Genomic DNA, 27,600 nt, shown 5'->3' on the forward strand with positions numbered 1-27,600 from the left:
TCTCCTCACTGGCTGCAGATCTGCAATCTATTTGATTTTTTTTTTCCCCAGTTTAAAAAGCTATTCGCGTGCAAAGCAAATTCATTGCTATCATAGGTATACTTGGAATAGGTCTCACCAATGTCACTTGGCTATGAGCATATAGTACAAGAACAGCCAATTTAAACCTGTAGTCGGTTTTAGTTAAGTATTTTATGCATCAAATGGAGATTGATCGCAAATCTAGTCATTGTGTTGCACCTGATATGTGAAATTTAGGTATGTGATATGTGAAATGTAAGGTAATACTGAACCTGAAGGAGATAAAGATTGCATTCCACTTTTGATTTTGTAGAGAATGGGGGAAGACTGATGTAATCTATCAAATGCTGTGTACTGTGGTGCTTTGCTTTAAATTATAAGACAGATGGTGCTCAGTTTGTTAAAGTGCTTAGATGTTTTTCTGCTGCACAAACTATACAGTGAAATGAAGCTGGAATGGTAGCACAGATTCATAGGATCTTGACAGCTGGTTAGTCCTTGAATTCCTTCATACTTATGAACTAATTTGTTGTATAGGGGGAACCATTCCCTTGAATGATAGAACACTTTATAGTACAATTTTTAAGATGTCATTTGAGAATGGACTGGGTAGAATGAAGCTGTTGCTTTTAACTTGGAATCCACTTCAAGTGACTAGAATGAAAAAGTACTTTTATTTAATAGCTCTTTCGGCAGGAGGATGGGGAGGGGGTGGTGAGGGTTTGAGGGGCCAATGCATCACAAAACCAACCACAATTTGACACTAATTGGACTAGTTTATTCAGAGAGACTTGTAAAGGTGGTTCCTGTGAACAATGGATAAAACTATTGCTCCTCTAAATCTTAAAGGCATTTCAACTTGCACAATGCTGACTTGTTTATCAAAGTAAATTCTTCAGTTCAGCTGAGTTTGAGATGTGTACAGAACTAAATCTTAGATTTTCAGATTTACTACGAAGAGATACAAAAATCTTACTTGTCTTTGTGGCATTGAAGCAACGTTACTGCAGCCCTCAAGAAACTAAATTACGCTCTTGGCACAATGGTTTGAATATGGTTTGTGTATATTTCGATGCTGCCATTGAATTTGCCCTTTTATAATAGTCTCCTTGTGCATAGGTGAAAATAGCCTATTGTTTTATCTTTCTTTTTGATGACTATTTTCTTAAAACTAAAATCTGCATCTTTTTATTCTCTGACCTAAGGAGTTATTACAGCTCAATCCTTTAGCATTAACTACAATCACTTTAAATTGCCGACTCGAGTTTAATCTTTTGCCTATGCTCAGCTGCTGTCTGGGCTAAAATCTAGTGACAAAATGTACCTAAATGATTCACAAATAGAAGGATAAAGTCAAATTATACTGAACACATCACAAATAGTAATTTTTGATGGCTGTAATGCTTTAAGAAATTTTACTTCTCCCAACAACTCTGTCAAAAATTTTGAATGACAGCCTCTTCTAATATGCAACTAGTTTAATCTCACATTTATGTGTTCTACTCTAGAGTGGTAAAATGACAGACTCCTGTATTTAACAAAACTATTTCCCTCAAATTTCCCTTTTCAAAGCAAAATCTTTTTAAGATTGACCTTAATAATTTAGAGGCTTAGTGATACAACAGCTTTGGTGAACATGGAATACTGGATTGGATTAGTTACATCTCACACTTGCAGTCCTCAAGTATTTCAGCCAGAATACTTTCTCTACACGTGACATCAATTGACAATGCTTTAAATCCATTGTAAAAGGAGATGGAGAAGACAAAAACTGAAATTGCTGGAATAGCTTTGCAAGTCTGGCAGCATCTGTGAAGAGAAATCAGAGTTAATGTTTCGGGTCCAGTGACCCTTCCTCAGAACGCGGCATTTTTGGGAGTCTGAAAGGATTGTTTTGGATTGTATTGAAATGGAGGTGATTCCCATTTAAAACCCAGTATCTATATTTTAAAACATTTCTTTGACAGCCTGTTGATTACAATGAATTCTGCAGTGAATAACCTGCCTCCTGTCACCCCAAAGTCTGTCCACTATCATCTAAAAGGCAAAAGTCAGGTGGAATACTCTCCACTTGTCTGGATGAGTGCAATTCCCAACAACAATTGAGGAGCGAGTCACCATCCAGGGCAAAGCAACCTGCTTGATTGACACTCCATCCAGCACCTTCAACGCTCATTCCCTCCACCACCCGCACACATTGGTAACTGTGTGTGCCGTCTACAAGACAGACTGCAGTTATTCACCATGGTTCCTTAGGCAGCATCCTTTGAACCTGTAATCTCCACCATCTGGAAAGACGACAGCAGCAGGTGCATGGGAACACCATCCCATTTTCTTCCAAGCCCTAGCCCATCCTGACTTCACCGTTCCTTCATGCTCACTGGGTCAAAATCCTGGGACTTCACAGCAGCATCCCTACACCTAATGGTCTGCAGTGATTCAAGAAGGGAGCTCACCACCACCTTCTCCAGGTCTAGCCAACAACGCCCACATCCCTTATGCAAATAAAAAGAACAGCAACAGAGTTGGGATATACTTTTAAAAATGTGGTTGACCAGCTGAGGCCTGCAACAACCTTATGGCAGGCAGGTGATTCACTTCCAGAATTGCCCTTTTAAATGTTCGCATTAGCAGGTAACATTATGATTAGAAAAGCGTGTCTCACTATTATGATAACCAGGTAACCATATTCACAAGATTTCTAAGTGCATGTGTATTCTGGAATGAAGTGAAGATTCAAGATGTTTCTTTGCGATTTTGCAAAAACTTGGCTCTGAGATGCGGTTCTTGTAGCTTTAATCATTGCAATCCTGACAATATTATGTACCCAGAATAGAATTTCCTTTTGTGTCATCAACTCCAAGTTGGGAGTAAAGGAGGTCTGTCGGTCTGCGTGATAGGCTAAGTGAGCTGGATAGCCTTTTCGAATCTGCTCTTTATCATTTGTTATCGTGATGCTTTCCAAAGGTTGGTCTCCCATTGGTTCGATCCTTGCCAATGGGCAAAGTACTCCAATGGTTTGCTGTTGCCGTCTGCAGGAAGGCTGATTAGATATCTCTCTCTTGCTCTTACCATCTACTGTAGGCAAATTTGGAAGGATTTCCCAACTAATGGTTAGCCTGTTTCAGCTAAGTTACAAACACATGTTCCGTGGTCAACAAATCCTGGCATGGGACTCGAGCCTGGAGCTTCTGGTCCAGAATCAGGAGTGCTACCCAATGTGCCATAGGACGTGATCTTGGAGGTAACGCAAGTGAAAGAAATTTTACATTGGTGCACAGCCTTTGTCCCAAGCCCTTCAAAGAATGCACTCACAGGTTAAAGGTTACTCAACGTTGTAATTCAGCAAATGTAGCAAGTAATTTGAGCACAGCAAATAATCAGAGTGACTAGATAATCACTTTTGGTTTTGGCGGAGTGTTCAGGTATTGGTCAGGTCACTGAGACAGCCTCCCAGCTTCTCCCTAAGTAGTGCTACAGGATCTTTTGCCAGTGTCTTGAGAGCATAGACTGAGCTATGATTCAGTATCTTATCCAAGGCACTGCAGCATGCTCTTGACATTGAGCTGAAATGCCAGCCTACATCAAACCTCTGCAATGAGGTTTGAATGCATAACTTTGAATTAAAAGTCCTACCAAGGCTGACGTATGAATTTTTAAAAAAACTATTGTACATTTTATTGTTTTCTTTGTAGAATTCATGCATAACTTAATTAACAAGTGACTCTTAGTAGGAAAATATTACAACTATGCACTGCAGGCTGTTAACAATTTACTGGTGGTCATGGCTAATATCAAGGGGTTAATTGACCATTTCATATCATGGACATGGGCATGTTTAATTAGGGATAATGCCTTGTTGCTCTTTTTCTTGGCTTTGAAGAGATAGTGGCAAAAGGGAATGTTTCCGTTGTTAGGAGTGAAAAATTAAACCTGAAAGGGAAAAATAAAAGACTGCAGGTTGTGGTTTCTTTGTGGATGACCTGCATTCTGTCAGTGTTTGAACAGTGCACTTGGTAAGCACAGCTGTGCTGCAGCTGCCATACACATCTGAAATAAAACATCAGGACTTTATGTGCTTTCTCTGGACTCTTGGAACTCCCTGCTGTGTTCAAGCTCTGGCACTTGTGTCCTTCCGAATGTACTTTTGGACTCTAGTACTCTGTACATAGTCTTAAAGTGGGTTTACACATTGGCCTTTCATCACAGGGATGTGGTTTACAATCCAGTCTGGGGCTGATGGGATGAAAGATTCTTTTGTTTACTTCAAGAGTTCTAAGCAGAATGAGTTTGCTTAGTTCCAGTGACGTTATTAGTACAGTTGGAACCACAGTGTAAAGCTGGCAATTGGCACTTTCACCTGAAGGCCACTTGACCCTGCTGTGGGAAAGTGGAAAATGTCCACAGGTACAATGAAATGGATGTCTTGGGATCTGATTTACTGGTTTTCTTTTAAGAAGTGACCATGAGGATAAATCTCATCAAAGGCCTTCATACAATTCCTCTGGAAAAGCTGCTACTTGAAATGGAGCCTATAGAAAAATTTCATGGTCAACTTAAAAGTTGCAATGAGTGAACCAACTTCAGATGGTAGTAAAAGCACAAAATTCAGCTGATGTAATGTGATAATCTTGCCACCTTTTTCTATATCAATGGAGTGACTGCACAAAGAATACCATCCACTGTTCTGGTCACACCTTTATCACAATGATATCGGAGCAATTGAGAATATTGCATAGGCTTTCAGTACAATCTCAAACTACCTGTGTGTCAGGAAACAAAGTAATGGTTAGTGGATACTTTTTGTGCTTGAGGATGCTATATAGTGGTGTTGCTGAGGAATTAGTCTGAGGACCTTTTTCTTTCCCTGATTTCTATTAATGGGCAAAATCTCAGTGGTAGAAGCCAGCTGATTTGAGGCATTCAAAAGGGAGTTTGATTATTTAAAAAAGAAATGACGTGCAGGGCTACAGGATTGGATGGATGATTGGCATTCAGTCATGCTGCTCATTTGGAGAGTCAGTACAGACACAATGGGTAGAATGGCCTCCTGCACCATAACAATTCTGTGATTTGAGAGGATGGAGGAATTGGATTTTGTGGAGTGATTATATGAGCATGCTTTCAAAAAAAGATTGAGCATTGATGTATTTGCGGTTTTAGGATTATAAAGTGACTCGATAATGCAGACAGTGATGGGCTGTTTATTTTCATTCTGGTAGAGTCGAATCAGGGCATAGGCTGTGAATTCAAAACCAATCTGCAGAAACATTTCTGTGAATACATGCTATATTTGTGGAAAAGTCTCTCTTAGGAGATAATAGATGCAGATAATTAATTCAGGATTGATTTTGAAAATAATATTTTACTATATAGTATGAGTAATTTGAAACATGCCAAGTACAAAATTACCTATGATTCCTAAACTTTTCACATCTGGGAATTTGCTAAATACGTGTAGAATAATTGATAGAGTTTTATATGTAGTTAAAGGGAAATCAGTGGATGTGCTATACTTATATTTTCAGAAGTAATTTGACAATATCACATCACAGGTTACTGAACAAACTATGAGCTCATGTTGTAGAGGCTAATACATTCACGTGGATAGAGGATTGTTTTTGGCTAATGGAAAGGGTGGGAAACAGGGTCATTGTCAGGCTGGCAAGATGTGACAAGTGGTGTGTCATAGTGTTAGGACCACAATTATCTACAATCTGCATAAATAACTTGGATGAATTTGCTGATGATGAGAAATCAGTAAGGAACTAATTTATGAAAAGCACGGGTCCACAAAGCATTATGAATAGTTTGATAAATGGACAAAAAAAAATTGGCAGATGGACTGTAGTGTAGGAAGATGTGAACTTGTCCACTTTGGCAGGAAGAATAGAAGAGCAGGATATTATTTAAAGGGAGAGAGATTGCAGAATTCTGAGGTACAAAGGGTTCTGGGTGTAGTGGTGCAAGGATTTCAGAAAGTTACTGTGTAGGTGCAACAAATGATTAGGAAGGCAGATGGAATTTTGCCATTTATTGCGAGGGGAAATTGAATATAAAAGTAAGGGTGTGTTGCTACCATTGTACAGAATGTTGGCAAGGCCACAATCTAGATCATTTTGTCCAGGAATCACCTACTTTATTCAAAAATGTTGTTTAAGAAAGGGCACTAGAAACAGCTCTGCGAAAGTTCATCCAACTAGGATGGAGTATTATCCTATGAGTGCAAGTTAGACAGACTGGGCCTGTATCCACCAGAGTTTAGAGGGACAAGAGAAATGAAGATCCTGAGGTGGACTTGACAGGTTGCATGCTAAAAGGTTGCATGCTTGTCAGAGAGCCTAGAAATAGGCAACACGATTGAAATATCAAGGTTTGCCCATGTAAATTAATGTCAGAGAGGGTTTTTTCTCTCTTTTAGTTCTGTTTTGTCTATGGAACATGCTTCTCCAGTAGAGACTGGGGTCATTGGATGTTTTTAAGGCAGAAGGCAACAGTTTCTTGGAATTGAGGCCAAATCTGATCATTCTTGAAAAACAGTCGAGGGGCTGAATGCCCTACTTCCTTACCCTATGTTCATATGTTGGCTGCAGTGATCAGTCAGCAACTCCATTATTGTTCCCTGTTGTATCTATCAAGACAATGGAAGCAATATTAAATGGATTATGATTTTTATTCATGCAGCAATTCCTAAGCTATTAGGAAGTGCTGCTCTGGAATTGAGGTGTGTGAGAGAGCAATTCATTCCATGCAGATTCCTGAAATGGGAAAATCTCTCCGCACTGGTGTCCATTACCTCTAACACAAAATTGAACAAAGCAGACAAGATTTTTCGAAATGTGGTGAACTTTAGGCAAATACAACTGTTTGTCTGAAGATGAAAACCTGTCTGATGTGTATTAGCTTTCACTAAAGGGACCTAAATTGGGCATCTCAACAATGTAAGGATTTCATTATCAGTAGTTGGATAAGTAAACAACAGCTGCTGTTTTTGTAGTGCCTTTAATAGACAAAAATATCCCAAAGTTTTAATTGTTGGATTTTTTTTTAGGCTGTTTGCTCAATGAGGTACCAAGTAGCTCTGTTTGTTTGAAAGCAATGGTATTGAAAGGTTTGTAGCAAAGAAAGCTTTTTGAGCCTGGCGTAAATGGTCGGTGAAAACTAATGGTTTTTGAAGCTACATTAAAGCTTTAATTTGACTATCACTGAATGGAAGAAAAAGCTGGAAAATTTCCAACTTTCCCTGTTCTTGCATATTTTTACTGAAGATATTTAGGCTGTATTTACACGCAACTATGGAATCAGTACAAATGTTATGTTAATGTTACAGTTGTAGTGCAGATGCATTTCAGAAAAGTCTTTATCCATCCATTTTGTATTGGAGCAATGAAGTTTGCCATGCTTTAGTTGTTATGTAACTAACAACACACACAAAGTAAAATGGTTAATTCAAGGATATAATGATAGATTGATCAATATATGACAAACTTAAAACTTGTCAGATGATGAACCTACATAATGATTGTGTTGTAAGTGTGAAACTACTTCTCTGCAGTTGCAGTGAAACGACAAAACAAATTGGACACCTGGACTTAAACTGAACATGCTGCTTTGGTTTGACATTTGTTCCTGTCTTCACATCATATGCACACGAAGTTGAGCCAACGCGTCTTCATTCTGGCACTAAACTTGCAGTGTGCATGCAGTTAAGAATGTGGGGCAGATTTTACTGGGGTGGCTGTTGCAGAGAGGTTGGCAGAGAAGAGTCCCTAAGCTGGGGAGGGGGAGTGCCCCTGATGGGTATGGAGAATCCCCAGAGCTGCTACCACCACCTCCCCCTCGTCCTCTACTCCATCCGAATGCCCTTCCACCTGAGATGGTTTGGGAGCTTCCTTTGTTTCATTTTCCATGGCCATGCGTACTACTGCGGTTGGGGTGCAAACAAGTCCTTAATTAAGGGCCTGAGTATGCCTAAGAGTGGGCTGATGCCTTCACCACCCACTGTATGACGTGGAACAGCTCCGGGTGGGTTGGAGGGAAACCAGTCAGCTAACCACCCATTTTATTGTTTTCACCCACTGCCTCAAATACACCGGCTGGAGAGGCCGTGAATAGCCTACTATCTAAAATGAGGGACCTCTACACCTTAGAGATGTATTGTAAGTATCTGAATACAAGTATGTTAACAGCAACTGACATTTTCTGACTTGGAACTAATTTACAATATCTACCATAGGTAGCCTAAAAAATACCACATCTCATCTTTTAAATTACAAATGGATACCGAAACGGCAAATAAATGTGCCTAAAATGCTGTGCATGTAAAGTAATGCAAATAACTAATCTGCAAAAATAATGTATCCAGAAACATTCTAGAAACCTACTTCTGACCGATTAATAGCCAACAAGTTCGCTTTTCCCAGTTGCTGAGTGACACACTTTTTGTTTTTCAAGAGTTTTATGTTTGTGCTTCAGATTTGCGCAGTTGGTGATTATTTTCTCTTCTGCTTTTCAGAAAAAGAAACCCTGTGAAGCGAAACACTATAGGCACTTCAGTTTTTCTTTTAAAGTAGCTTAACCTAACTTATTAGGTCAGTAAGCATCTGTGGAGAGAACAGACAGGTTAATGTTTTGGATCCAGTCCACTCTTCAAAACTGAAGAAAGGTTTTTATTTGAAACAGATGCTTACTTGTACTCTATACTTATGACGCACATTATGGGTTTCTAGCATTCTGTTTTTGGTTCAGATTTATAGCATCTGCAGAATTTTGATTTTTATTGGTTTCTTTATTGCTTGCAAGGTTCCAGTTATAGCTACTTGTACAATCACAGCTGCTCTCTCCAAATACACCACGACTGAAGTGTTCTGTGAAAGTCTTTACGTCATACAATACTGAGTAAAGACTTAGATTTGATTTTTCTATTTCCATTTACGCAACTGAACTTACAAAAAAATGTTGTCGAGATTTTCATCATTGGTTGAAAAAAGACTGCAAAATCCTATTGCTTTTATGTTGGGTGTGAGCTCCTCAATTCTTGCATTGAACAACTGAAATATGCAGTCAAGAAATCAATGAAATTAATCCCCAGCTTGTGCCGAGACAGTTGCCATGAAGCTGAGAATCAAACTCGCTGCTGTGATATTTTTGGTTGAAGAGGGGAAATTGGCTAGGGCTCCACTATGACCCATACATAGATTGACCGTCTTGATCCTCGGATGCTGCCTGACCGGCTGTGTTTTTCCAGCGCCATACTTTTTGATTCTGATCTCCAGCATCTGCAGTCCTTAGTTTCTCTCTCTCACTTTTAAGCCTGACTTGTCTTACGGGTAAGGAAAATGTAACCTTCATTAATCGCTACTGATGCATGCTGGGACATAAAACTGAAACTTATTTGTAGGTTAATTGCAATGAGCTAAATGTTTTAACCAGAGCCACATTTTGGCAAACACCTTTTAAACATGTGCACACTCTGAATTTTGCAGTAAACTTATTTTTGTTTTATAAATCTTCAGCACTCTTTTTAGCACTGCACTGTTAATGGCATAGTTCCTGATTTACGAGGTAAGAGTAAATTCCATAAGAACAAAATACTGTTTTCTGTGGCATTTTGCAAAAAACTCATTTTGTATGTATGTCTATGATAAATACATTAACTGCAGGTATATTTGAAAATCTTCAGTTGTTTTTCACAAGAATAAAGATGTGCTGCTTTAACAATTTACAGCATTTTTCTGACCGTTTATATGTTTTCATTAAGTCTCTAAACAGTTACTGCTGTAAGAAAAAGGCCCTTTAGTGCTTGTCCACTAAGTTGTGGATTCTAATTTGCTTCATTTTTCACAATAGAATCAGCGAAATGTATTGAGCGGTTATGTTCTTAAGCACTTAATGTGAAACAGCTTAGGTATTAACTGGTGAGATTTATCTGCTATTTGAGTAATAGCTTGGCAGCACTCTTACTTAATAACATCCCAGTTGCTTAATGTAACTACTTTTATTTATTTCAACTCTCATTTTTCAATTTTAGTGCTTCAACTTGGTTACATTGAAAAAAGTAGTCTAATACCTCCGCATGTTTTCTGCCCATAAGTTTGTTTGTTTGTTACTTCAGTTTCTAACCATCACCAAATCACATTCTAGTGAAGTTCAGCAGGTGGCTTAACATCTTGCTTAAGCTGTCAGTGAGGCTGGGCAAGTTACTGAGGTTTTGGGGTGTATTACTGCGGACTTGATCCAATGTCCAGACATGTGTATTCTCCAGTGGAAGTTACAGGATACTGAGCAGGGAGCAGGCTGTAATTCTTCAACCAACATTTCCAGAGTCCCATCATTCAGGCCATCTGCTGTGCCATTCTGGGTGAGATCCGATCAATCAACATAAACCATGGATGATTTTTGCATCTGGAAAAAAATAACTTGTTCTCCCCATAGCCACAGACCTGTTTAGTGTTTCTGTGTATTTTTTTTTGTTTTAAATAATGGTTCAAATTTTTTGGTTTGTTTAGTTCAGCTCGTCACTCAATGGTGTATTTACTAACTGGGGCCATTGGGGCAACCCAGCCACCTGTGGCTTGGAGCTGCCATCAGTTACTTCAGAAATCGAAAGAGTTTACAAGATTAAAGCCAACGACTCAGCTTTGGATCTGAGTCACCTGTTGTCCATCCACTTTTATAGATATTGTCATTTCATAGTCGATGTTTCCCATGCAGAGCCAAAATTGAATTTTTAACCTCATGTAGAATTATATCTCCCTGGATTTGTAATAAATAACATGAAAGCAATGAATATTTGAGGATTAAAAGGATTATATTTTGAGTCCATTTTTGTATGGGTGAAAATTGAGTCGGATCAGTGATTCTATGTCAGTATTGAGAATGACATTAATTGATATCAGAATCCCTCTGGAATAGTTTAACTACTGTGTACTTTTGCTAAATAGGTTGATGTCATTTGTCAAAACAAGATTTAGGATGACATTAACAAGACATTAGTTGTTTTGTGTCTCTGGCTGTGTAGTCATACATGAAAGAAGAAGCAGATTGTGCAGTGGGAGCTTTTCAAGTCTGCCTAAGTCCAATGTGGTGTCAGTGATTTCTAGCTAGACAAAGCACAGGTGATTATTATACCCCAGGAAACATTTTCACAAACTTGAATGTCATGGAATATTCTTTCGAGTTAAACCTTTCTATTTAGTTTAGTTTCAAGGTAAATCTGTAGTTTTCAGTCTCTCTATTAGTAAGTAATGCATCCTGCTGTGCAAACGTCAGTGCTGTTGGCAAGTCTTTCTTTTCATTGTTTTGATTGTGCCATGCACTTACCAGTGCAGTCACCTTCAAAGTACCATCTATTGCTGGATGGCAAAAGATTACTCGTAACGATGGCATCTCTTGAGTTCACAGATGACAGTAACTGGCATGAAACCCGATTTATGAAGTGAGCCATAGCTTTACGAAAATAGTGTTAATTGTGAATTTAGCATATTACTGTGGTGTTGTCACAATGGGAATCCTTTTTTTTAATTTGGGAGCATTTTCCATTTTAAGTTTTATGATAAACTGGTTTTACTTCCACGTATAATCAGTTCTATGGTCGTCTTACTTTCTGAATAACTTAGTATATAATTGAGCAATGAAATCAGGAATATCCCAGCATCAATGTGAACATTGGGGAGGGTGATGAGGAGGTTTATAATTGAATCAGGCAGGGCCTTGGCAGTTGTTTCTTACGAAACATGCTTGCTGGAGCTGTCTCTTTTCAGAATAATTGTAGTTAACAATTGAAGCAGGTTGCCATAACGAATGGTGGAATCTGGCTTATTGGACTTTGTATCATGGCAGGATAAAGTGAAATAGGCTGAAGGTTCAGCTGAAGAAGATCCTATCTTCACATCAGGGTCACCGTTTGTTCAGATATAATTTCGGGCCACTTGCTCTACCAAGAGCAACCGTCAGCTAAGTCTTTGGTTGCAGGCGTAGAGGTGAATTGTGGGACATGTCTTAACCACGATCACCAAGAGTGCTGCACGCAATATTTATAGAAACTTCATGTTTGCCTTTTTGGCAGCAGTGTTGCCAGGCCACATGCATATCCAATCTCCACTCAACTTGGTGTTCCAATTCTTTCTGACAGATTACAAAAACAAGTACTGGGCAATTGTAAGTGGCTGGCTGGATATTTGAACAATGGCCTGATTTAAATATTGGTGGACGTTTTTCAGGCTTCCCTGAGAAATCAACCTGCAAAACTTGCTATTTGTGTCCTCATTTTCATCCAGAAAACTGGTACAACCATAACTAATATTTATGTCCATTAACTTTCTTACAGGCACAATTTAGATATATCCTGCTTTTTTTGCAGCAGGGATTTTTAAGAAGTCATATCCCAGGTGGTTTGTTTGTTTTTTCGTTCATAGAATGAGTCAGTGTTTATTGCCTGACCTTAATTGTCCTGAGGAGTCTGGAGTCACCTGTTGGCCAGGTCAGAGATGGATGGCAGATTTCCTTCACTGAAGGATATTAGTCACACAGAAGATTTTACACTAATTACCAGTAGACTTGTTTTTTTTTCCAGATTTTTGAGTTCAAATTTCACTATCTGCCATCATGGATTTTGAAGCCATATCCTCAGAACATTAACACTATACCACCGCCCGCCTTTACAAGTTGATCTAATCAAGTACCTGAATAATGTTTGGAAAGATAGCTGGATATGGCCAGCAAATGAAATCCTGCAAATTCCACTTTCATATTATGACATTGTGAAGACTACTTTTCTTTCTTTTTAAAAAAAGCCCACTCAAAAAAACATTGACAGGTACCCTTGAATATCAGAAATGCAAACTTGGCTGGTATTCACCTAATGGTCGAGGAAGTGGTGCTGGAAAAGCACAGCAGGTCAGGCGGCATCTGAACAGCAGTAGAATTGACATTTTGGGCAAAAGCCGTTCATCAGGAATGGTTTTTGCCCAAAAACGTTGACTCTCCTGCTCCTCAGATGTTGTCTGACCTGCTGTGCTTTTCCAGCACCACACACTCTACTCTAATCTCCAGCATCTGCAGTCCTCACTTTCTCTTAGTTGATTCACCAATTGGTATTTACATTAAGACCATTCCTTTTTCAACATCTCTGCTATTTGATACAAAAACCCCATGTTTGGCTTGATATTTAATACTGCTTCCCTTAACCAGGAACACATTCCATTGCACAAGGAGGGACTGTTCACAATATCTGTTTGTCACTAAGAAATTGCTGCTTTTATTCCTGTGTAAGTCCTTAGTTTGACGAAAAGTAAGCAACTACCTTTCCTCAAGTGTTGGAAAAAGTATTTCTCTTACTGGGGCTTCAGTAGGTTGAAGAAATGATTTATAATAGTTCAGCAACCTGACCAATCAATCAATCAATGATCTCAAATTAATGTCAAACCATCACTGAGTGAAATGTAGCCCACAGCAAAGGAAGGCCTTTTAGATAATTGAAATGCAAATGTAGCACACACAACTTCTGGGCCAGGTGCAAGAGAATAAGATTCAGCCTAGGTTTTCAGCTGGTTGCTGTGTCAAAGTGAGTGTGAATCTGTATCTAGTAGAGATAGAAATGATTTAAGTTCGGCTGAGCTTGAGGCACGTAGGAAGAATTAGAATTAAAATTGTCATGTATATTCCAGTATAGAAGTCACCATTCTGTAGCACCATCTTAGTTACAATATCAGAATTTAAAAAAGCATAAATGAAAGAAAGCCAAAAGGTAAGAAAGATGTCCAGATATTAAAGTCTAAGTCTTTAGAAATAGTTTAGAAACATGAGTAAACACCTGTTTTTAATGAAGGCTGCGATGGCTGTGTTTTTATCACCAAGAAAGAAAGAAGACTTCTTTCAAGAAGCAAGAAATTTGAGTGCCAGCTGATGCTCCGGCAATAGGCACGGTCTGGCACTTTCTTTGTGTTTTGATCTCCCTCTCCTGAGAAGGGCTGGATTCCATGGTTATGATCTTGGAACGAGTGGCCATGGGTGTTGGGATCTCTGTTTAGAAGTTTCATATTTTATAACTTGTCCATTTAGTAAAGTTGGAAAATGGTGAATATTGCCAAACGCTCTGTGTTGTGTATTCTTGAAACGATTGACTAATTAAAGATCTGTCCCTCAATGTATTACCTGCTTCAAAATGGAAAAGAAAAATGCCAGTTAGTAAGGATCATTATTATTCCAACAACTCTACTCAAACACTGAGAATTGTGGAAAATGTATCAATAACCAGTGATAAGATGACACTGGGCAAATGAAAGATCTTTCCCACCAAAGACAATTACATCAATATTACTATATTGTATGAAATTTTCTTTGATATAATTGATCCTCTTTTGTACCAAATTGTTTTTCTCAGGCACCTGAGCCTTTCAGAGAAATCTCCAATTGATGTTATTAGTTCAAAGGACCAGAAAAATAGTCGTACGTCCAAGAACAGTGAAGGAGAGGTCTCTTAACAGCCTGTAAAATCAGCTTATTGAGGCAGGGTTCGGGAAAATCTCAGTGTTTTCCATACATGGCTCCGTGAGGAAATTGTTAGAGATTTGAGGTGGATCTTTGCAAAGTAGCATCCAATCCCTTAGACCTCAGAAACCGTGTGATAAATTGCACAAAGTCATGAGTGCATTTTTGTTCTCAAAGCACCTACAATTTTCTGGTAAATCAACTGCATACATAGCCTTGCTAGTCTCGTTGAGCTCAGAAAATCAATGCATTTAAACTGCAAGAAAATGATACCACTGCAGTTCTATGAATTCACAAGAATCTCTCCCCAGAGAATATAAATCTGCAACGTAAAGTATTCCAGTTAGATGCTAAGATTGTAGTTAAAGTTCATTAGATCATTATTGTTCATTACATCTTCCTATAAATGGATTATTTTTATTACCTTTAATTCACTACGGCTTGCAGGATCACCAATGGGCTGTTTTGAAGACTGATGTCATAAAGCAGCCTTGGCAAGAACTCCCTATACTAAAAGGTTAAAGACGTGGTGAAGAACTGTCTGCTCCTTATCAGTCTTGAAATGTTAAGGAACATTTTTTTATAATTAGACATGTGACAGGAGATTAGAAATTCTACAGACTTATCATTTTACTGCGATATTATGCGCTTTGTTCCAAATTTTAGTTTAAAAATCTCTTGCCTCATCAAACCATTTTCCATTTGTGAAATGGAATCCTCCAGGCTGTGTTGGACAGTTTATGGGAAATAACTGAGCTTATTGAAAGTTTAGAATAGCTTCTGCCTATTGCTGCAAATTATTATTTTATATTCTGTAACTGGCTTCAAACTCTGTAAAATAACTCTATAAAATGTCATCACTGTGTGGGGGTTCTTGGTGTTTCCTGTTACATTTGCTGATGTTACATCAATGACTATGCTTCAAAAAGTCCTCTTTGTATCCAAAGTATTTTGGCATAGTTCGAGGCCAGGTGACTGTGTCCTTCCTTTCAATAGGGAGCAAGCTTGTCCGAGAACGTTTCCAATTGTAGTAGGGGAGTTAGTTGGAATTTTGAAAGATGCTGAGCTGCTAAAGCCTCCCAAAGTCTGTCTTTGTTGATGAAGCAGGGAAAAAAAGTTTGCATTTCTTTTTCTCTCTGTATGATCGTTTTTGTTTACTTTGCCTCAGAGGATCATTGATAGAATCCCTACAGTGTCGAAACATGCCGTTCAACCCAACAAGTCCCCACCAGCCTTCTCTAGAATAACCTACCCAGACCCATTTCCCTACCCATCTACATTTACCCCTGAGTAATGCACTCAACCTCCACATTCCTGAACATTATAGGCAATTTAGCATGTCCAATTCACCTAGCCGGCATATCTTTGGACTGTGGGAGGAAACCAGAGCACCCATTGGAAACCCACGTAGACACGGGGAGAATGTGTGGAGTTAGCACAGCCCGAGGCTAGAATGAAACCCAGGTCCCTGGTGCTGTGAGACAGCAGTACTAACCACTGAGCCACTGTGGCATCCATACGATGTATGAGGTTATATTGTACAGATGGAATAATGACTTTTTTCTTATCTCTTTGCTGATTTGTTTCTAAACTGCTTCTCAAGGCTTAAACTTTAAGATCTGGATGTTTTTCTTACTTTTGACTTTCTTTTATTTCTGCTTTTTTAAAATTTTGGTTTTGTAACCAAGGTGGCACTGTAGAATGAGGACTTTGGACACTTTTTTTTCCACTGGTACTTGTGTATTCCTATATTTGAGTACATGTGACAATTCCAATTCTAAATCTAAAGTGAAGTGAATAGCACAATGCACATTAAAAAAATTTCTTCTTGAGGCCATTCCTCTGTAAATCCACAGATGGATTTTTCAATTTACAGTCTGAGCATTGCACTAGCGCTGATCCCAATGGAAATGAAAATTGGTCATTTGTTACAAAAAACCATCCTAATCAGCAAGGATATTGAAAGTCTACCCCATGGTGTTTAAAGTTCAATTTACATTTTATCACAACTTGAGACTTGAAAAATCTAAAAACCTGCTTGCTTTTCATAATTCCTTTTGAAGGCAGATTTTGCTATGTGCAAATGACAGTGGTTAAGATGCTTGTGATTCTGCAGATTGTGATCTATCTCTTTTAAAGAAAATATAAATGCCTCTGTCACTATTTTACCTGCTGCTGAGTTGGATTAGTAAAAGAAGCCAGTAGAAGCCGAGGTTGTCAGAGGTAACAAGGTGTCCAAACAGCTGCTCTAGGTTTACTAAATATTACAAGAGAGTGCTTTGAGAAAGGGAGTACTCTCCATTGAAGTATAATGTGATCTCTGAATTATGGGGAGAGGATCTTTTAAACTCTTTGTGTGCCAGTCCAGAAGTGTTTTGTGTCTTGAACATTAATTAAGTTTTGCATATTTTTCTTTACTTCTGATGTGTATTGTTTCAATTCTCACTTTCCGGAAAGAAAGCAAATTTGGCTGCTGGTAAATTTTGCACTCTCATTCATGTTCTAACCTTCCACTAGTAGGCAAATACTGACTGTATTGATGAAATGTTTTATATATTTGATGTGATTTTATTATTGCTACATGTACCTAGGTATAGCGAAACGCTTTTTGTTTTGCATACAGCACAGGCAGATTATACCATACAATGTAGTAGGGTAATAGAAAAAACAATATAAGGATATGTATTTATAAAATACTCATTTATATCTGAGACTTTGATAACTTTATTTAACTAATGAAGCAGAGGGAATCAAAGGGTATATTTGTTTCTGTTCCATGCTTCCACAGGTAGAATAGAGACCTAAGCATGCTAGCGGCACGGTGGCTCAGTGGTTAGCACTGCTCCCTCACAGCGCCAGAGACCTGGGTTCAATTCCCATCTCAGGCAACTGTCTGTGTGGAATTTGAATATTCTCCCTGTGTCTGTGTGGGTTTTCTCTGGGTGTTCTGTTTTCCTCCCACAGTCCAAAAATGTGCAGGTTAGGTGAATTGGCCATGCTAAATTGCCCATAGTGTTAGGTGTAGGGGAATGGGTCTGGGTGGGTTGCTCTTCGGAGGATTGGTGTGGACCTGTTGGGCTGAAGGGCCTGCTTCCATACTGTAAGTAATCTAATCTAATCTAACTGTTAGAGTTTACCAGTACGTGGTAGAGGTGGCGTTGGTCTGGAAATGGTAGGAGAATGGTAGTGGGTGCTTCAAAATCATTTTGTTCTGGTCAGGAGCCTACATATGCAATGCAGTGTCACATTACCGCTAAGCACAGATCCTTTTCCAGCATTGGAAAGGCTAAGGAACTAGAATCATAAAACTTTAAATGACTTAAATGCAACCACATTTGGGCAAATTATCACCTCACGTTGTTCTTATGAGAAACGTAAGGTCACTGGGAACACTTCCAAACTATTGTAACCACAATAGCTCAGTGAGATTGATTTGACTTTTATATTTTATTTTCCACAGTGCATTTTTTTAGTTAAGGAAACATTATGATTTTGAATGATTTTTGCGCATTTTCCAATTTTTTAATGTTTTTTGAGTGGTGTGAAGCTGACTGAACTGAATTTAGTTCCCCACTTATCCTCAGGAGATGGTGATGGTGAGCTTTCTCTTGAACCACTGCAGTAACTGATCATTGACCAGGAAATCCCTGGATTTTAATTAAGGGGCTGTGCTGAAGCAGCATGTGTATTCCCAACAAAATAAAAATCAAAGAAATTAAGAAGCAGGGCATCCACAGAAAATGACTCAAATGAAGCCTTTGTGTTGTAAAATGTTTAGTATAACTGTTTTTAAGCAGCGTTGTTTCTGTTGAGACTTTGCAGCCTTATCTCAATGTGTTGTTAATGCAGAACTTTTCGCCCAGGGTAAAAGGAAAAAATTCTTCCTACTTTAGCAATTCGTCCTAAGTAAGTATTCCCATTATTTGCTAATAAGTTAGTTGTTTAATATCTTTTCTAGGTCTTCAGAATAGTTAATATTTGTCTGGGCACACCGCCTAAAACTTTTACCTGGGAATTTCGAGACAAAGAAAAGAACTACCAGAACATCGGACCACTAACGCCCCTTCAGTTTTACACTGAACATGTGAAGCCAGTTTTCAACATGGAAGACAAGGTATAGGAGCAGGGACCTTTCGACCTTGTTGAGTAGAATTAAGCAGAATTCACAGCTCCAGGGTATGCCATTTAGCTTTAACATGATCAAAACTGGTGTCTGTGCTCCATATGAGCATTCTCCCATCCTCTTTCAGTTTTTCACAGTATCTATCTATTCCTTCCTCTGTCATGTACATCATCTAGCATCTTTCTGTGTTGCATTTAAAATCTGTGGATCTCACTTGCTCCAAAATAAGTCTTTGAGCAGTAAAGTGGATCTGGCATGAGCTTTTGGATTCAGTCAGATGTCCCCATGATGTGCTTCCATAAGACCGTAAGCTATAGGAATGGAAGTAAGGCCATTCGGCCCATCAAGCTCACTCTACCTTTGAATCATGGCTGATGGACATTTCAACTCCACTTACACACACTGTCCCCATATCCCTTAATTCCTTGAGCGATCAAGAATTTATCAATCTCTGCCTTGAAGAAATTTAACGTCCTGACCTCCATTGTGCTCTGTGACAATGAATTCCAGTGCTCAATAAGTCTTACTGCAAAGACAATAATGGGAAAAGCTACTACTTTTATGACAGATATTTCAAATGGCTTTCAACATTGACTAACATTCCTTGATGTTCATTAGTTTTGCCATCAAAAACAAAGATGCAGCTCAATCCTGTTAATGATGCTGGGCATAAAAGAACTGGTGGGAAAGTGTAGTTTGCAGTCAGTTACAATTAAGATGGCTGCTGTGTGTGATTTTAAATTGTCCAGATAATTAAAATGTTTGTTTGTCCTATGCTGAAGAAGCATTATTGCTGTTTTGTTTTTTTTAATTGTAGGTGTGCTTGGTTAATGATCCCAGATCTTTCAATCCCTATGGAAAGCTATACACTGTTGACTTTCTGAATAACATGGTGAATGGAAGGAAAACCTTATACATCAATCAGCCAATTGAGGTGTTAAAGGAGTCAGCTGCTGCTTCCATCAAAGATGGCGAGGTTTGCATTCCTTTCTATAATTAATTTGTAGTTAAAGTAAAACATTCCCCAAAGTACGGTGTGTATCTATGGGAGCAGAGAGGAGGTAGCAAATCTCTACAATCCCCATTTGCTTTGAATTATTGATTATAAACATAGTTTATACACTGAAGTGAAGAAATGTTCCTCAGCCACCTATTGTTTTGCACCAATACCTTTCAATCCTGCTGGTGTTTGAAACAGGCCATGACCAAAGACCATTGCCACCTCTGGGGGAGAGAGGGAACACACAATTGGAGGGCTGCACATGTCATACTATTCTTGTACGGATTTCCTCCCATGTGAGTCTCCTCTGGAGAACAGTTCACCAACTTGTCTGTTCAGCTGCAGTAAGCGAACAAGTCAAATTAGGTGCAAGGAGGACAAGAAGATAAAACAAGCAAAAATAGGAAGGAATTCCTCATCCAAGTCGGTGAGATTACAGGAGTGTTCCCTCAGCCTTAGAGTTTTATAGCGCAAATGAGTCACAGTGTTTCCATCTTTGCCCATTAATGCTGGAGTACACATTGAGGATTTGGGAGTGAAAAGAGCTGAATTGTTTCTCAGAATTTGGAGGTGCCAGTGTTGGACTGCAGTGCACAAAGTTAAAAATCCAACAACACCAGCTCTCCCAAAGCTAATGCTTCCAAATAAACCTGTTGGATGATAACCTAGTGTTGTGATTTTGAACTTTGTTTCTCAGAAGAAGTGTGTGGGGGTGCTGGGATGAGTTCATCCCAGTTGGGTAGTAAAAAGAGTGTGGAATCTGAGCCAGAAAGCTGGCCCCACAAGGAAGGGCTTGAACTTTTTAGAAAGTGCCTGCTTCTTCCCTGCCAAGCTTCATTAAACCTGTTTCCTGCAGCCCCATCTGTCTGACTTGAATCGAGCTGTGAGGATGCACAGTTAATGTCTCCATCCTCTGACTGTGACTGAACTCCACTATCCTTCCTCATGCTCTCTGCAATCTCTCCCAAATTCCCAAATGGTCAGCGTTTCTTCCCTGTGTGATTCCACTCTTGCGTCTTCGATGGCTTCCCCTCACATTCCAGCACAGTTACCTCAAAACCCTCTCCAAGGAACACCCTACAAATCTACAACCCATGGTAATATCTTCTAGAAGCCTGGGACCTTCAGGATCCACATAGTTAAACTACACCTGCCTCTCAGAAACAGCAGTGGAGCTATAATCTTAATGGGCAAGGTCAGGTTTATTGAAGTTCTGTCTTCCAAATTAAACATCACAATGTGGACCATATAGGATACACACATTGTTTCAAGTATAATTGTAACTCCACTTGTGGAGCACAACTTAAGTGGAAATGAGTGTCATTGCTCTGAAATATTATTTCAACTTCTCCATTCTGTCTTCCATGGTATTACACAGGGCAATTTTGTTTAGAAAGTAACTCACCTCCTTGCAACCTGAAAATAAATGTAAAGTCACCATAGTCTTCCTGGACCATAGGGCTGCTGTCTCATCTGAGAGAGATGACCAGTGACTGTTTTAAGCTGAGGGTCACCATGCCTTGGGCGAAGAGGGAGGTTGAGAAGAAGAGTCCTTCATGGTAACCCCAGCCGGTGTAGGAATTGAACACATACTGTTAGTGTTGCTCTACATTGCAAAGCTGCTGTCCAGCCAACTGAGACAATCGACCCCTTCAAATAATTGTGGTAAATTAATTAGAGCCTGCCTTTACTTTCAGAAAGATCACCGATTCTCTCTTGCCTTATTTCTTTTTCTCTCTCTCTTGTTGCCTCTCTCTCTCTCTCTCGCTTCCTCTCTCTCGCTCCTTCTCTCACTGTTTAAGAAGGGCAGTAAAGACAAGCCAGGGAACTATAGACCAGTGAGCCTGACCTCCGTGGTGGGCAAGTTGATGGAAGGAATCCTGAGGGACAGGATGTACATGTATTTGGAAAGACAAGGACTGATTAGGGATAATCAACATGGCTTTGTGCGTGGGAAATCATGTCTCACAAACTTGATTTTAATTTTTTGAAGAAGTAACAAAGAAGATTGAGGGCAGAGCGATAGATGTGATCTATATGGACTTCAGTAAGGCGTTCGACAAGGTTCCCCATGGGAGACTACTTAGCAAGGTTAGATCTCATGGAATACAGGGAGGTCTAGCCATTTGGATACAGAACTGGCTCAAAGGTAGAAGACAGAGGGTGGTGGTTGATGGCTATTTTTCAGACTGGAGGCCTGTGAGCAGTGGAGTGCCACAAGGATCGGTGCTGGGTCCTCTACTTTTTGTCATCTATATAAACGATTTGGATGCGAGCATAAGAGGTACAGTTAGTAAGTTTGCAGATGACACCAAAATTGGAGGTGTAGTGGACAGCGAAGAAGGTTACCTCCGATTACAACAGGATCTGGACCAGATGGGCCAATGGGCTGAGAAGTGGCAGATGGAGTTTAATTCAGATAAATGTGAGGTGCTGCATTTTGGGAAAGCAAATCTTAGCAGGACTTATACACTTAATGGTAACGTCTGAGGGAGTGTTGCTGAACAAAGAAACCTTGGAGTGCAGGTTCATAACTCCTTGAAAGTGGAGTTGCAAGTAGATAGGATAGTGAAGAAGGTGTTTCGTATGCTTTCCTTTATTGGTCAGAGTATTGAGTACAGGAGTTGGGAGGTCATGTTGTGGCTGTACAGGACATTGGTTAGGTTACTGTTGGAATATTGTGTGCAATTCTGGTATCCTTCCTATTTGAAAGATGTTGTGAAACTTGAAAGGGTTCAGAAAAGATTTACAAGGTTGTTGCCAGGGTTGGAGGTTTTGAGCTATAGGGAGAGGCTGAACAGGCTGGGGTTGTTTTCCCTGGAGCGTCGGAGGATGAGGAGTGATCTTATAGAGGTTTACAAAATGATGAGGGGCATGGATAGGATAAATAGGCGAAGTCTTTGCCCTGGGGTCAGGGAGTCCAGAACTAGAGGGCATAGGTTTAGGGTGAGAGGGGAAAGATATAAAAGAGACCTCAGGGGCAACGTTTTCACGCAGAGGGTGGTACATGTATGGAATGAGCTGCCAGAGGATGTAGTGGAGACTGGTACAATTGCAACATTTAAGAGGCATTTGGATGGGTATATGAATAGCAAGGGTTTGGAGGGATATGAGCCGGGTGCTGGCAGGTGGGACTAGATTGGGTTGGGATATCTGGTCAGCATGGACAGGTTGGACCAAAGGGTCTGTTTCTATGCTGTACATCGCTCTCGCTCTTGCCTTCTCTCACTCTCTCACTCTCTCAAACCAGGATCATAACCTTTCTGTTTGCGAATGCGGCCCCTCAGTCCTGCCAGGAGTTTGTTCCAGCCTTCCCTTCTTTGTTGAAGTCATTTCCTGGATCAGAAGATGGCTCTGTGAGATTGTAAAGATCTCATGACCAGAACAGACCTTTCTCTGGAATGTGGTCATTTATTAATAGTCAGCACTTCAAATATCCCCAACACTTGCAATGAAAACTCATCAAAACCTTTTCTGGGTTTTGTTAAAACATTGGCTGAATTTTTCCAGCTTCTGAATAACACTGCAATGGCGAGTCAGTCAGGGAAAATATGGTGAGAACAGAAAAAGTGAGATTCGCAAAATTGAGTACAGAAAAGCCAATTCTACAGTGAGGTTTTGAACAGTGTGACAAGAATCTTGCTTGTGAGCTGTGAGAGGCCTGTTTGCACACATTAGCATATTAATACTAGCTAATATCACCTGTTTGTTATGCAGTTTTCCTGACTGCTATTGGTCAGACTGAAAAAGATGGTGTCAGTTCCCAACATTAAAGTCAGTGCAGGTTCCTCTCTGCTCCAGCCCACTACTTTCTGCTTTTGGCCTGCAACGTTTAGCAGCAGTACCCAACATCTCCAGCAACTCTCTATGGCCAACAACTGCTGGTACACTCTGTCCAAGGAGATTCGCATCAGATACGCAGCACCCTCATTACATCATCATGGCACACTCACTTAAAATGTGGTTCTACATAATGGTACTGCAATTTGGTGTATGCTGGCACTTTTCACGGTAGCGCTGCTGCCAGGCAACTTTGCACATAGTGATGGGCATCAATCACCTTGACTGAACCAGGTTGCATCTCCGGGCTCCTCGCTCACCCTCGCAGTGCTCGCTCACTTGTTGTTTGACCTGGCAAGCTGCCAGGAAAAGCAAAATCACTGTAAAAGTACTTTATTCCAGCCCATGTTGACAAAGTCATTCTTGTCTGTGTACGTAAATATATACAACTAACTCTGCAAACTTACCATCTTTTATATGTTACAGGTCAGATATTAGTGACCTGATCAATTTGCCCTCTGGTCTCCGTATTACATGTTCATTTCCCACTGCGTGTACACCAGATATTGTCTGTATTTTACACGAAGCCTCATTTTTCTTTGTGGATTGTGTCACACTGCCTACATTCCTGGCTTTGTTTTTCTGTGTCCTTCTATATCTGTGGCTCTTCTTCTGCTTTTACTGTAAATATTCCTGACTGAAAACTTAACCAGTTGAAAATCATTTGACCCCTTCACTCACTTTGCACCTGGGATATCTGCCTTGCCTTTTTCTTAATGCTATGATGCCTCATTCAGAGTTTAATGTCTCTCAGTCCTCTGTCTTGCACAGACACAAAACCAGGCAGTTTATTATGTTTGTCCGCAGTGATCAGTCAAGGGGTGGATGTGTCATCGTACGGCACCATGCTACATTAACCTCACACCTACAGCATATGCCAGGAACTTGTGCAGCAAAGAGACTCCAGGTGCTTCAACCAACTGCCTGTGTCTCAGTGTCTAAGGGGAGTAGTCCTCAAGTCAGGTCAAGGGAGACAGCCTTCAGTCGGAAGTAATGGCGCAGTTAGTCAAGAACATGTCTGATCTCTGGGTGGCAAGGTGGCTCGGTGGTTTCCCATCTCAGGCAACTATCTGTGTAGAGTTTGCACATTCTCCCCATGTCTGCATGGGTTTCCTCCTCCAGTTGCTCCAGTTTCCTCCCAAGATGTGCAGGTTAGGTGAATTGGCCATGCTAAATTGCCTGTAGTGTTGGGTGCATTGGTTAGGGGTAAATGTAGGGGAATGGGTCTGGGTGAGTTGCTCTTCGGAGGGTTGATGTGGATTTGTTGGGCCGAAGGGCCGGTTTCCACACTAAGTAGTCTAATCTAATCACAGTGCATGGATTGGACACAGTCAATCGACCATATAGTCAAGGCACACCATCACCCGTCTTGGCTCTGTCTGCCCTCTTGTGAGATATTTTCTACTAGAATAAGACAAATGAGGGGGGAGGGGAGACTGACTGAGCTGAAAGTGATTGACATAACCTTTCCCCATCAGCAACAGCACTAACAGCTATCAGGTGGCCCAGTGCAGAGGCAAGGTAGGGTTGGGGATTGACAGCAAGTGAGGGGTGATCTTGCAGGCAGAGGAGAGTATGAACCTTGGTGCAGTCACAGAGAACGACTCGGTGTGAGGTATTGGAGGGAAGGTGGTAACACTTACCCTGGGCAGAGTGGAAAAGGTCACTATCCATTCAGCACCTGCCTCTGCTCCGTGGACACTGCACTGAGCTGGGTGGCATCCTCGGAGCAAGTTCCGTTGTCATGGTCACCACTAGTGGACCTGAGGACAGCAGATGGCCCTCCTCTCCATCACCCTATCCTCAGAAGGTCCAGGTCTCTATCGGCAAAAAGGGGAACGGCTGTTTCTGGGCCAGTGTTTCACACACAGCAACAGTGAAGGGGCAGCTCCTGATTGGTGCCTTTTGAGGTGGAGCTTGGCCATATGTTATATATGGCACTGGGATCCTGGGAGGACGTGGTACTGGTGAGTACGTCCACATTGACTGCACGCCCACTAACGTGATTGGGCTTTAGAGGCTTACTGTTTAGATAATGAGGCAACCTGTGGAGAATTGTGCAAGAACATGCACTTGTGGAGAGAAACCCTGTGTGAAACTCCACAAAATTGAGGCTTGGCCAATCTTTGGTAAAATTCAGCCCATTGTTTTGAACTTGTTGCTTGAAAGATTTTTTTGTTTCATTTCAGAAAATTTCTCCACTTCCATACAGTTTCTTTGTCATCACAGCAATGTCTCCTTTTCCTGAAGAACACATTAAAAGTTTATTTGGATCGATGTCATTGTGTCCACATTGACAGATTGTGCAAGTCTGGAAAGCTGGAGCTGACGCTTGCTGACCGCTGTGGATTCCTCTCTGTGCTCTAAGTGTAACCTGCTATTGCTTTATATGCTAGCTCCTGCGGTTTTCATACCAACCAGGCAGTGTCCCTGTACAGTTCAAGTGCTTGCAGAGCTATAGACCCAACATCTGTAGCTCCTGTTCCTGCTGTCAGGTACTTCCTGTGTCAACTTGTTTAGAGATGTATTAGATATTGCTGGAACAGGTGGGATTTGAATCCAGGCCTCCTGCCTCACAGGTAGGGAAGCTACCATTGTGCCGCAAGAACCCTTACCTTGTTTGTGTGGACTGATCCTTTTCTGGAAACGCTGCAAGAAACGGTGCAGGGCCATTTTGACCGTGAGAGAGAGCCTCTCTGGGTGAATGTGGTCTCTGCGAATCCTGTGTTTTAATTCCCTTCTGCAAATGTGACATTTTTATTTGTATAATAAGTGAATAGTTGATCACTCTGATTACAAATGAGCACCAGCCTTGGATTGTGGGTTAAGTCTTTCTCCAGAGTCTTGAGGACAAGGTTTACGTTGATGCATCTGAATCAGGGGAGGGTGTATTATTAGATGTGCTGTTGCTCAGATGAGCTATTAAACAAAGAGCCTGTCAGTCCTCTCGGATTCTATAGGACAGTACTATTGTAAAGACAAACAGAGGAGTTCTCCCTATATCTTTGTCAATACTTACCCCACACCCGACATCACAAAAATACATTACTTTTTTATAATTCCTTGCTGTGCAGTCATTGGCTGCCATGTTCTCTGCGTTACAATCGTGATTAGACTTGACAGCCGATGAGTTTGGTTTAGTGCATTTAACATCATCCTGAATTGTTTCTTGGGCCTCTTTCTGAGATTGTTCATTGTCTTTACTGTTTAGGCAGTCTGGTTCGGATGCGATGTGGGGAAGGACTTCTGCAGCAAGCTGGGGATTAATGATCCCAAAATGTAAGTGCCTCGCAATGAAGTTGCGCTGGAGAGATTAAAACTGTGATAAGCCACAGTGATATGTTACAAGATATTGGTTAAGATAATAGACCTATTTAATACCTACCTACTTTAGTTGCCCTAATTCTACCCTTGCTTTATGGAATTTCATTATTTTGAAATGGTTTCATTTAGACCCTCAAGTGAGAAGTGATTTTTACTGGGAATCGCTGTTTGGAATTTTGCAGCATAAAAAATCCAAGAGATGAGCAACGATAAAATGCTTCAGATCAAGTCAAGTCAGTCAGATTTTATGGTCCCTGTTCTTTACTGAGGTAGCTGTGTGCCTGTACACCTCTGGATTGTGCAGCCACTGAGGACCCTTGCACCCCAAAAATAAAACTGCTTGATGATGCCTCCCTTGGTGCAGGTCTTCTTCCCATTCGGGGTCACAGTGCAGGAACTCCCTTACAGCAGTACAGTGCAGCAGTTCAAGAAGATAGCACACAATCAACTTGTGCAGGGCAATTCGGGATGAGGAATAAATCAGCCAGTGATGCTAACATCCCATGAATGAATAAAACAAAAATCTTCTGAAGGAGGGTCACTGGACCCAAAATGTTAAGTCTGCTGTCTCTGCACAGAACCTGCCAGAACTGCTGAGTTTCTGTAGCAATTTCAGTTTTTGAAACGAAAAAAATCTTCTTTTCCAGATAGCATTTGCAATTATTTATTATCACCGGTTTATGCTGTTGACTTGACCATAGGGCAGGCCCCAAGTCTACCTTAGCCAGAGTAAGGATTGAACCCAGCATTCAGAATGTGCTAACCTTCTGGCTAAATGAGCTAACAGGTTGTGGGTGGTGTT

The 27,600-nt window shown here is 40.4% G+C and overlaps 1 protein-coding gene across 1 annotated transcript in view; it reads left to right on the forward strand.

Annotated features, from left to right (window-relative positions):
- blmh (bleomycin hydrolase) overlaps nt 1-27,600 on the forward strand; it is an 88,707-nt gene that overhangs the window by 23,844 nt on the left and 37,263 nt on the right. Inside the window, exons 7-9 of the mRNA XM_072589720.1 lie at nt 18,470-18,625; nt 19,452-19,610; nt 26,686-26,753. Of these exons, the coding sequence (XP_072445821.1) occupies nt 18,470-18,625; nt 19,452-19,610; nt 26,686-26,753 (383 nt within the window). The remainder of the gene's footprint in view (nt 1-18,469; nt 18,626-19,451; nt 19,611-26,685; nt 26,754-27,600) is intronic.

The sequence above is a fragment of the Chiloscyllium punctatum genome, chromosome 19, assembly GCF_047496795.1.
Source record: "Chiloscyllium punctatum isolate Juve2018m chromosome 19, sChiPun1.3, whole genome shotgun sequence".
Classification (NCBI taxonomy): Eukaryota; Metazoa; Chordata; class Chondrichthyes; order Orectolobiformes; family Hemiscylliidae; genus Chiloscyllium; species Chiloscyllium punctatum.